Source organism: Trachemys scripta, chromosome 5 (assembly GCF_013100865.1).
Source record: "Trachemys scripta elegans isolate TJP31775 chromosome 5, CAS_Tse_1.0, whole genome shotgun sequence".
Taxonomy (NCBI): domain Eukaryota; kingdom Metazoa; phylum Chordata; order Testudines; family Emydidae; genus Trachemys; species Trachemys scripta.
In genome coordinates, this window is record NC_048302.1 from 58,949,366 (window position 1) to 58,962,194 (window position 12,829).

General features: G+C 43.7%; 1 protein-coding gene across 1 annotated transcript in view; it reads right to left on the minus strand.

Annotated features, from left to right (window-relative positions):
* Nucleotides 1-12,829, minus strand: part of DCHS2 (dachsous cadherin-related 2) — a 209,046-nt gene that overhangs the window by 28,294 nt on the left and 167,923 nt on the right. Inside the window, exons 10-12 of the mRNA XM_034771520.1 lie at nt 11,234-11,368; nt 10,762-10,971; nt 2,674-3,531 (exon numbers count right to left, since the gene is read on the minus strand). Coding sequence (XP_034627411.1) covers nt 2,674-3,531; nt 10,762-10,971; nt 11,234-11,368 — 1,203 coding nt within the window. The remainder of the gene's footprint in view (nt 1-2,673; nt 3,532-10,761; nt 10,972-11,233; nt 11,369-12,829) is intronic.

The window sequence follows — 12,829 nt, forward strand, 5'->3', positions numbered from 1 at the left end:
CTGACACACAGAGGGCTCTATACAAACTATAATTCAACTGGAGGCAGACATGGTGAATAATGAAAAGGTTTTTTGCACTTTACAGAGAGCATTGACTTGATTGTTTATTTATTAGTTGATTTCTAAAAGTGCCTGTTGTGATGCAGTGTATAAAATATTTAATACGATGCAAAACTAAACTTGGGGAATAATATGAAGATCACCAAACTTGGGGCCAAACGTTTTAGTTAAAGAAATCCTGAGGTTCTTACCTAAGTAGGAGTTTGTCTGCGTAACTACTGAGTAAAAACTGAGCAAAGATATCAGGCTTTGGCCTTCATTGTTGATAATGCTTTGATTCTTGTCTGACTATAGTGAAGTTTTGCCACTGTGTGCTTGAAAATGGAACTAAAATGTATTAGGCAAAATGTTATTTGTTAATCCTGATTACATTAATATTGAATTTTATAATGTATATACTTCCATGGGACTGGGTGGGAGAGTAAGTATTATTCATATGGAGTAAGGGTTCCAGAATCAGAACTGTAGCTAGCAAACCGAATTCTTTAGACGGTTTAATTATAGTCATAACTTTTTCTGACAAATAAAATTAAATTAGTATGTTTTTGTATTTATTGAAATCACATCAAATAATTAGAAGACAAACAGAACTACTACTTGATACATCTCATAAAAGAATGCATAAAAGAACTTGCTCTTCTATACCCTGTAGTTTTCTTACTATACACAGTAAGCTTTCAGGCTGAAATCTTCTGATTTATCCTGAAGATTCCTTAAATTTCCTTTAATCAAAATAATTTCAATTTACTGCTATTTATGTTTGCAATATATTTAGTGGGTGGCCATCTGACTATGGTATTCTCTTACCACAACTCCTTGGGGGATTTCCATAATTTCAGGCTGGGTTGCCTAACCTGTCCCATTACTGTATCTGTAATTAGGCACATGCAGAATCACAAAAGCTTATCCATTGCTGAAAGGATATTTTGATTTTCTTTCTTTAAATGTATACAAGTTAAACAAACAATGCAGTACCAACAATAACACAAAAAACTGAGATTCCCCACAGGCACTCTTCCACAACCGTATGGAAAAACCTGACTAACTAGGCTCCCGCAACATAGCCTGAAGGTCATCAGGCCTTAATATCCACTGAAGAAAAGTGCTAGGTAAGAGCTATTATTATTTTTATTTATTTATTATTACTGGGCCAAAGAAGCAGCAAAATCAAGAGTCCTCTACTGAGAACACCTTGCCCCCACTACTCCTAAATGTATAATTCTAGGGACTATCAGTTAAAATGTCACAGCTGAATTCACAACTGTTAGATTAAAGCATGGAAGAAGAGGTGGGGCCAGATAAAAACAAACAAACAAAACCAAAAAACCCTAGACTCCAGGAAATGAGAATTGCATCTTCCTGCAGCAATGGTGAGACAGGGTTTCCCCCCATGGGGACAGGGATAGTATTAATTCTTGTCCAGTGCTCTGCAGTTACACTCCCAGTGAAACGTCTTATGGGCTACTCTGACCAGTTTACAGCAGCTCCCAGCAGGTCAAAATTGTGACTTCACTGCACTAACCCAAACTTTTCCCCCAACGACTTTATTCCACTTCAGCCTAAAAGAAACAATGGTGGCACAGACTGCAGTGAATCTGGCCTTTATCTATAGGGGGCATTTAACAATGTGGGCTTCTATCTCAGGGCTGCCTGGGGGGGGGACGGGAGGGGGCAAGTGGGGCAATTTTCCCCAGGCCCCACAGGGGCCCCCACAAGAATTTGGTATTCTATGGTATTGCAACTTTTTTTTTTTATGGATGGGGCCCCCGAAATTGCTTTGGCCCAGGCCTCTTGAATCCTCTGGGCGGCCCTGTTCTATCTACTGCTTGCCCCTTGTACAAGTCTACCAATTTCACAATGTCTTGTTAAGTCAAAGAATGTATTACAGCCTCTGTGCATTCCCCGCCTACTTCTACACATTCTTTTAGCAAGTCTGAAACTGTGAGGAAAGTGTTGGAAAATCTCTGAATGTAGTTACAATACACCAGGGATTTCGCTAAAGCCAAAAATCATAGATCGCAACACGCATTTGTGGATTTCTCATCTTATCTGAGCTTTCACTGCATTTATTTAAGTGAACTATTAGTGACATATTATGTAATCAGTCTTGTTTTGACTCACACACACACATCTGCACAAGCACACAGACAGACAGATACATTCTGCCTTTATTCCAAGGAGATGCACGTTGGCAAGGAAAACTGCAGAGGATAAAAATTGTGCATCCATCATTACAGCCACTTTGCAGATACAGAGCAGAGATGCTCAAGGGTTGTCCAAGGTGAGGGAGGAACATGCAGTGCAGCATCCCTTTCTTCTCTTTGAAAAAGGAGCATCCTGCCTAACAGGAGTGGCACTCTATTGTATGTGTGCAGGGGCCAGAAACCCCACTACGCCTCTGAGACAGCACATCATGCTCCCCTTTGGGCCCTGGTGCACTGGACAGGGAGAAGATTTTTTTCCTTAATGTACTGTTTGCATATAGTCCAATTCCAATTTTACCCTGATGCTGCATGTTATTGAAAAAGGCTCCCTACACACTTCATCCTCAATAGTGCCCAACAGGTTAGGACTTTGGCCACTGACAGCCACAAGTTAGAGTCTGATACCCACCTGCTTCACTGTTTTCAGGTACAGTTACTGCATACAAACTATGGCTGAATGACATCACCTCCTCTTGTTCCCTTGTGGAGATGGCCAATAGAGCTGTGGCTGTCCTAGCTGGGACACCTTGATCTGAAGCCAATACCAGCAGGTGGGAACTGAAACCGTCAGAAGGCAATGGCTCTTGAAGATAAACCTCTCCTGTATTAATGTCAATACAAAACATAGTTCCAGGTACTGCAAAATTAAAAACCACTGCACCATTTGGCCCTAGATCCATGTCTGCAGCTCTCACAGTGGCTACTGTCTGATTCACAGAAGTTTCAGGAGGCACATAAACTTTGAAAGGGTTCTGTAGAAAAACTGGACTATTGTCATTGGCATCATCAATGTGCACCATAATGTTAACTGTAGTACTTCTTGGGCCTTGGATGCTACAGTCACTTGCCACAGCTCTAAATGCATACTGAGATTTAGTCTCCCGGTCTAGTGCTTTTGTAGTAACTATAGCGCCAGTTGTACTGTTAACAGTAAATGCTCCAAAGGTGTCATCAATGATCGAATACATGACCTCACCATTCAGGCCACCATCTTCATCTGAAGCAAAGAGCTCAAGAACTACTGATCCTTCCTCAACGTCTTCTCTCACAGAGGTCTGATAGTTCTTCTTTGCAAATACAGGGTTGTTGTCATTTTCATCCAGGACTGTAATCTGTAGCTGTGCTGTGGAGCTTCTTGGTGGGCTGCCCAAGTCATGACATCCAATAATGAGGGTAAAGTTGCTGGCATCCTCCCTGTCTAAACTACGAGTGGCCAAGAGTTCTCCGGAAGTATCATTTAGAGTGAAGTATTCTCCAATATTTCCACCTTTAAAATACAATAAAAATAAAACTATCACAAACAATTCCAATTTGAAAAAACCCTTTGCTAGTACCATTATGTTAATTGTAATAACATGATCCTATTGCCAGTACAGCTGGTGCACTCATGTGCCTTTGGCATATTTTCTTCCTTTTATAAAAATTAAAACCTGCACTTCATTTAAACCAGTGGGTGGCAGTAACAGTAAATCCAGAATGTCATATCCTTTTACAGAACAGCTATTTTGCCAGATGCATGTCTTTTTTCCCAAATCAACACACCTTATAAAATCTAGTGCAACTACACTGCTGCACAAAGTGAACTCTTCCCAACCTTGGCTGCAAATTCCAGAAACCCATAAAGCATTGCTGACAACAAATGTGGTTATTTGCCCCTTGCTTTCATCTACAAACCTGTCTCTTAGAAGTGAACTGTAATGAGCTCTTTTCCACTTTTTTCATTTTTAAAGCTACTATTAAATATGTGGAGCAATGGATTTTAGAAAGAGTTATAATGTTGTTGTTTTTTAAAGTTACCAGAATAAGTATATTTCAACAGATCAAGATAATTTTCAAATTAAAAGCATAAAAATCTAAGATGACTCGATAGCCCTTTCCACATAGTGGGAGTAAAACAGAGATAATCAGCAGTTATCAGTGCTGCCATCAATTTATTTTTGTAATACCGTGGAGGGCCCCAAATCAGAGTAAACAGTATCTTGCCATTTTTGGGGTGAGGGTAGTGCAGGAAGGTTTTAAGAGTTGGGCAGGGGCTGTGTTGGAGTTTCTTGGCATGGTGCACTTGGGGATGGTTTGGCAATTTAGAAGACTGGTTGGAGGTTTTTATCATTGGTGGGTTAAAGAGATTTTCATCACAAGGAAGGTGGACTTGGTATCTATCCATACCTATTTTTAAAGAGAAAGGAGGATTGGGTTGGGTGCCCTTATATGGGAGGCTGAAGAGAGAATCATAAAAAGATTGAAAAGGCATTTGTTTTGTTTTAGATTAACTGTGACTTACAGTCACTGTGGTTCTTTGCGATGTGATGCAGACGTACATCCCACTGAGGTATGTGTGTGCCCAGAGCACCAGAGCCAGAGAATTTTGCCTAGCACAGTGTTTCTCAAACCGGGGTTGCCACTTATGTAGGGAAAGCCCGTGGCGGGCTGGGCCGGTTTGTTTACCTGCCCCATCCACAGGTCCAGCTGATCGCGGCTCCCACTGGCCACAGTTCGCTGCTCCAGGCCAATGGGAGCTGCTGGAAGTGGCGCGGGCTGAGGGACTTACTGGCCGCCACTTCCAGCAGCCCCCATTGGCCTGCAGCAGCGATCCGCGACCAGTGGGAGCCACGATCAGCTAGACCTGCAGGCGTGGCAGGTAAACAAACCGGCCCGGCCTGCCAGGGGCTTTCCTTACACAAGCGGCGACCCCAGTTTAAGAAACACTGGCCTAGCAGTTCCCATAAAGGGGTGGTGCTCATGCCTTGTGGCCATAGCCTCTCCCATGGCTATATAAGGAGGTGCCTCCCTGACCTCACTCAGTTCTTTCACACCTAATGCCAAGAGACTAGTCTGAAATGCAGAGAGAATGGAGGATGAGTCGTGGAATACACATTAGCTTCACATCTCAAAGAACCACAGTTACCATCCTCTTCCTTCTTCTTTGAGTATATGTAGTCATGTATACCACTTAGGTGACTCACAAGCAGAACCACAGGAGGTGGGCTTCTGAGTCTACTTAAACAAGGACTGCAAGACTGCCTTTCCAAAGTCTGCATCTGCTTTGGATGCCATGATAATGGCATAACGGTTCATAAATGTACATATCAACGACCACGTGGCAGCCCTGCAATTATACAATATTGAGACGTTACTGAAGAATGCTATTGAAGTAGCTTGCACTCTCATAAAATGAACTCGCACCCAGAGAAGGGACGTAGTTGAAGCTGTGTCATATAGGTTTTGATGCAGGAAGTTATCCACTTAGAAAGCGTCTGTGAGAAGACTGCTTGCCTCTTCATACAGTCTGCATATGACACAAACCGATGAGATATAGTCCTGTACAAATAAAAGACTGGACATTGTCTGATGTCCAATGTGTGAAGACACTGCTCCTCCAGAGATGAATGCGGCTTAGGAAAAACCTCAGGCAAATATATCACCTGGTTTAAATGAAATTGAGAGACCACTTTAGACTCAAATTTTGGGTGTGGCCTCAACATCACTTTGTCTTTGGAGAACTGTGTGTAAGGAGGCTTTGCCATCAAAGCCTGAAACTCATTCTCCTTGCAGATATTATCACCACAAGGAATGCAAGTTTTTGAGGAGAGGGACACGACCCCAGAAGCTTGAACGGAGTTCCACTAAGACCATGGTCCCACCGGTGGATGGAGACAAAGGATTCATTAAAGAATCTCACCACCATGGCACGGGAAAACACTGATCTTCCACAAACAGTGGCTAAACAGCTGAGATCACCACTAGATGCACCCTCAATGAGCTAAGCACAAGGCCTGATGACTGAACTTGCAGTTCATCTTTTAGATAGTTGCCAGCATGGGCTGTACTCCATGGGCCAATGATCACATTGAAAGACACTTCCATTTTCCAGAAGAGGACATCCTGGTAGAGGGTTATCTACTATTGATCAGGACCTGTTGAACAGAGTTCAAACATCGCTTTTCCTCCTCATTCAACCAGGAAGCAGTCATGCTGTAAGATGGAAGGAGCTGAGCACAGGATACAAAGTGCGACCATGATTCCGTGTGAGCAGAGAAAGGATATGAGAGACTGAACTGACAGTGCAAGAAGGTCAGAAAACCAGTACTGCCTCGGCCATGTCGGGGCAACGAGGATGGCGTTGGCCTAATCCACTTTCAGCTTAAGGATGAATGATTGGGATCAGAGGAAAAGTGTACAGGAGAGCTGATTGCCAGTTAAGGTGAAAGGAATTGATCAGAGAGCCTGGATGGAGAACCTCTCAAGAGCAGGACAGATGACATTTCAAGTCTTCCCTTATAGCAAACAGGTCAATTGTCAGGATGCCCTACGTTACAAAGATGACTCGCAGGACACTTGGCTTCAGACACCACTTGTGATTAAGAGAAAAATTCCTGCTGAGATGGTCTGTGAGATGAGTCTGGACCCCGGGCAAGTAATCGGCTATTGGAATGATACTGTCTTCAGTGCACAACTGCCACAGCCTAATCGCCTCTTGGCAGAGGGAGCACCCTTGTGTCTGCTCCCCCCCTTGATTGTTCACATAATACATTGCGGTGATACTGTCTGTAAGCATGTGAACTACTGAATCCTTGATGCAGCCTAGGAAAGCAAGATAGGCATTGTAGATGGCCCAAAGCTCCAGGACATTGATATGCAGGGAAGCTTCCTGCTCTGACTCCAGAGCCTGAACCTTCAGTGACCCCAGATGTAGAGCTCTGCCAGTCTGCGGATATACAGTTTAGATCCACAGATATGTGCATCCATGGACCATTTTTGCAGATCGGATGTGGATACAAATGTTATATCGGCGCTGTACTCTACCCAGATGTGCTCCCCAACTTATCAAGGAGGTGTTGGTTACAATAGTGCTAGTTGGTAAGGGCCAGGCGAAGGAAATGCCTTGACATACATACCTGTGCAAGGAGTCCAGGATCAAAGGAGGGAGGCGGACCAACCTGTCCAGGGGGTGAAGGGTTGGACAGTAAACAGTCCTGAGCCACATCTGAAGAGGACAAAGGTGCAGCCTTGAAAATTGAATCACCTGTGTGCATACAGACATGTGGCCTAAGAACCTCAGGCACATGTGAACTGTTGTGGAAGGTTGAGACTGCAGACAGACAAAAGCGGAGAATTGTCTGGAAACAGTTGGTCGACAAAATGCTCTTAAACTCATGTAGTCTATTAGAACCCCAATGAACTCAATTTTCTGAGTTGGGACCAATGTTGACTTTTTGGTGATACCCAGATGGTCGAGTAAGCACGGTGTAATGCGTACATGAGCAAGGACTTGTTCTCTGGACTTGCCGCTTAGTAGCCCGTCATGCAGATATGGGAAGTCATGGATTCCCTTCTTCCTGAGGTATGCCGACCATACATTTGGTAACAACTTGGGAGTGGGGGGAAGGGAGGGAGATCAGAAGACAGACTAAAAGGAACTGTGTACTGAAAATGGCAATTTGCCATGATGAACTGGAGAAGTCTTCTGTGGCTCAGTAGAACTGCCATATATAAGTAAGAGTCCTGAAGGTCAAGAGCAGCAAACTAGTCATTCTGAGTCAACGTGGGGAGGACATCTGATAGATGACCATATGGAACTTCTTGTATTTGATATATTTGTTAATGTTGAGGAGTTCAAGAATAGGCCTTAAAGCTCTCTTGGATTTGGGTACCAGAAATAGATGTCTTGACCCCAGTGTTCTGGAGGAAATTCCTCCACTGCTCCCAAGGCCAATAAAGAGCGGATCAGTTTGATGAGCAGTATCTCATGAGTGGGACCTCAAAAAGGGACAGGAAGGGACGGTGAGGAGGAGGAGTGGAGAGAATTGGCAAAGCCCAAACTGACGGGTGCTTAGGACAGTTGTAATCAAGCCCCAAACACTGTAACAGTGAGCTACCCTTTCCCTGAATGGAGATGGGGGTAAAGGAAGTGATGATCAGACCACTGTTCTGGATCAAGGAGTCAAAATGGGCACTTGGGTGAGGGGGGTGGGTGTCAGGGGAGAGTGTTTTGACTGGCTGAACCCTGGACCTGACTGTCTCCTCCTCTAGGATCTATGCCCCTTTTCTGGGGTAATCCCACTGTCTCAGGGGAGAAAAAGGCTGCCCAAAAGGTGTGTTGCAGATGGCATTGTTGCTGCTTTTGGCCACCAAAGCAGAGTCTCTGCAATAGTGGTGTGTACAAACCATAGGGTGGCCCTAGAATCCTTGAAGGAGGGGAGGGTTCCGTCCATATTGTCAGAAATTAACACCCTGCCATCGAAGAGCAAATCCGCTGCGTGGTGGGAGCAATGCCCAAAATCTATCCAATAATGTAGGGTATTGATGGCCAGTAGCACTGGTCCAAGGGTCCCTGTCCTGACTGTGAGTCAAGTGCCAATCCTCGTGCTCATAGTGCTCCATAAAGTATCCCTGATATGAGTCAAGCGATAGAAAGCAAGAGGAGGAAGATCCCAACCTCAATGCCGAGGAGCCTCAAGTTTCTGGGGATAAAGGTGGAGACATACCTGAGGAAGTCATTAACTGGTTTGACTCATTCATTGCCCTAAACAAGGCAGGAACCAGTACCGATGATGGAAGCCATACTGCTGGCACCAAGTATGCTGCTACTGGAAGTGTTATTGACCCTGAATTCAGCAGCAATAGTGAAGCAGCTGATGGTGCTGAAGTGGAGGGCTTTGAAAGCCACCACAGTCACATCTGCCATGCCAAATGCAACTGTGCCAAGAAGTTTTCCAATACCAAGGAGGTCCCTTGCTTAAGCCCGGTACTGGCCGTGCTTCCACAGACTGTGGAAGGGGAACATCGGTGTGCGGTTCCAATTAGCCCAAGAGTTCAACTGCCCATCCAGCCAACAGGGCTGTAAATGATGTAGCTATGGCAAAGTCCTGAAAGAAAGGAGAGGTTGGGATGGTAAGGCAGAGGTGGTTCATATCTGCCTGATATACTGCCAACATGCAAACAGTTGATGCCTTGTCAATATTGGATTCAACACATGCCCCAGGGTCAGAACCGCAGTTGCTGATACAGTGTCTCTGACCTCCCTACACGGTACTCCAGGGAGTGGTTAGAGACATTCCACATGCTGACACTTACCCATGCCGGTCCACGCTCTTCCTGGGGGGAGCAGAAGAGTCCCCAAGAGAACTGGAGTGGTCTTGATTAGTCTTATGTAACCTTTTCCTCGGCGCTGTCCATGGGGATCTGCTCCTCCATTCAGAGAAGTGCTGGCTCCAGAGCACGAAATGCCAGCACTCTCAGAACCCGAGGGTTACCTCTGATCCAATGGTAAAGCAGCCACATGGCTTGTTTGGACAGGTGCTGTTTCAGGCGAAGGTCCCTATCCACCTGAGTCAGTTTCGTGAAGAATCAACAGATCAAACACCACTCCTTGACTTAGGCCTCACTCAAGCACAGCAAATACCTTGTGTGGGGTATCGTTATTGGGATCATTCCCCCACACGACGGACAATGTTTAAACCCCGGTGATGGGATCACAGAAGTATTTAACTAAATACAACTAACACTAAATTTAACACTAGGGGTACTATATACAACTAGAACAAGACACTAAAATAGTGAAAGGTTGTGAGGTTAAGACCACAGAGATCTCTAACTCCAGCCATGGACTGTAAGAAGAAATTGATGAGGGTTGGAGAGGCGCTGCCTCATATAGACAGGGGAGAGGCTAAGACCACAAGGCACGATCACTGCCCTTCTCCAGTCACTGCTAGGCAAGTGACTGGAGATGACCACAAGGCACTAGGGGCACACACATCTAAGTGGAATACACGGCTGCATCTACTTGAAGAAGAATCTAGCATTTCCCAAATGTGGGACATGCATAAGGGATATAACATTAAGATTGGCAGGCCTTTAATGACCCATGGAGGGGATGAAAGGGGGTGCAATTGGTTTCATTTTCCTGAAAGTGGGCTCAGTTTTCAAAACTGTTGATCTAGTTCATCCCCTGCCAGTGCAGGATTTTTTCTTGCTGTATATTCTTGTAGTACTTTGTCCAGTCTAGTTTTAAATGTCCCAAGAATCTGAGCTTTCATCTCTTCCCTTAGGTCACTATCCTCACCCAAAAGAGCTTTTGCAACATTACAAATTTCATCCCATATATAATACCCTAGAAAAATGTCTCCTTCTCCTTGGTGATTGTATCCTTCATACACTTACAGATACTTTCCATGCCGTCTCTTCATCAGCAAGCTATATTTAGGTCTTTTAATCTTTCTTCTTATTTTCACCACTCCAGATTATTTTTGTTCCTCTCTTCTGTACACTCCCAAATCTGATCGCTAGGCTGAGAGGTTGGGTTGGAAGTGTATGCCAATGGAGGAGGTGGAAGGTTTTTTCAGTTTAAAGGGAGCCTTAGGACTCCCTATTGAACTAGCTGAGATCTAGCTGGACTGGCTGAGATCAGAACTATTTTAAAACCTGAAACTCCTGTTTAACTATTTTCTGACAACTTTTTTTTGGTATTAGTAATATACGGAATAAAGACCATACCTACCAATTATTTGATATTGTAAAGTTCCATTATTGCCAGCATCTATATCTACAGCTCGTGTGGTGTACACTATTGCAGGCTCTTGATTCTCAGGAATTTGAATCTCAGGGACAAGAAGGAGAAATTTAGGAGTATTGTCATTTTCATCCAGTATTTTGCAGATAACTCTTGCTGTGCTGGATAAAGAAGGGGTTCCACTGTCTCGAACCAGGACTGAGATGTAACACATAGAAAGGAAGCTTATATTAGTGATGTTAGTGTAATGATGAACCTTCATCAGTAATATCAAAATATTAGAGTTGATGTGCTATACAGAAAATAAGAGTACATGTGCTAACACAGCTGCTTTCTGTTCCTGAACATCATGCTACACCTATCTGAATAAGTCAAATGAAATTGAGAAAAGATAACACTGATGATAAGTGAACCCACACTCTCCACATCCCATTTTACATCAAACATCTCATACTGTTACCTTTTATACTGAGAATCTCTTGGGTCTCCCTGTCGAGTGAGGCAGCTGTCATCACCTCTCCAGTATCCGAGTTTATCTGGAAAATCTCAAACCCATTTCCTGGTAAGATTTCATACTGAAGCAGGGAATTTATTCCTTAAAAACAGAAAGGAAAATCCAGTAAAATACAAAAAGTTCCAGTTGAAAAACCCACTCTCTGGACACTGCTTTATACTTTATTTTCTGTGATCTTTATTCTGTGGAAGGTGTTATGGATGAAATTAATGGAATAGCATGACTAGCATAGGTAATGTAGTAGAGAAGGATTGGAGTTAAGAAAAAAGGAGGACAAGAGCAACAAGATCATGCAGTAACTGAGTCTTGGCATATGCACATTTTAGCAGCTCAACAAAGTGTTTGGTTTTTAAAATTATTCACTTCTCATGTGCATCTCAGAAGCAGTGTGCCTAAAGGAACCTGTTCAGGAACCCATGAGGACTTCAAGAGACAGGCATCGGTATCTTTACTTCAGTTGATCTTGCGAGGGAGAAATCTCCAAGATGAAATATTTGGCTTTGAAAAGCCTTCTGGGATTCCCAAAAGTGACTGTTTAAGACTTTTCCCTCCAATATAAGTTCCTATATAAATGCAGAGAATCCTCCAGCAAGTGACCTGTGCCCCACGCTGCAGAGGAAGGCAAAAAACTCCCAGGGCTTCTGCCAATCTGCCCTAGAGGAAAATTCCTTCCCAACCCCAAATATGGCCATCAGCTAAACCCTGAGCATGTGGGAAAGACTCACCAGCCAGCACCCAGGAAAGAATTCTCTGTAGTCATTCAGATCCCATCCCATCTAACATCCCATCACAGGCCATTGGGCATATTTAACAGTGATAGTCAAGATCAATTAATTGCCAAAATTAGGCTAACGCATCATACCCCCCCCCATAAATTTATCAAGCTCAGTCTTGAATCCATATATGTCTTTTGCCCCCACTGCTCCCCTTGGAAGGCTGTTCCAGAACTCCTCTGATGGTTAGAAATCTTCATCTTTAATTAATCTAAAATGGCATCCCCTCTTGTTGGTTCAGCAACTACTTGGTGAAGGAATCCATCAGCTATCACATCCAGGAAAAAAATCTGAGCCCTATTATTATTACTAGCACTTGTCCACCAATCTATATCTGGGAAGTTAGTCTCCCATGATCACACAATTCCCATTAGTATTTACTTCATTAAAAACATTAAAGAGGTCTCCATCCATATCCAAATCAGAACCTGGTGGTCCATAGCACACCGCAAGCACTATCCCAGGGGAGACTCTAATAGCTTTCTTCCCGAATGTGATTTTTGCCCAGACTCTTATCCATTCCATTACTTCTTATTTCTTTACAGTACATTGATATACAATGTTACTCCACCACCTCTGCCTTTATTTCTGTCTTTCCTAAACAACACATACACCCTTCAATACCTGTACTCCAGGTATGACTACTATTCCATCATGTTTCTGTTATTCCTATAATATCTCGCTTCATCTCCTGCACCAGTAACTCTAGTTCCTCCATTTTGTTACGTAGGCTCCTTGCATTGGTGTACAAACATCTTAATTTTTGCTG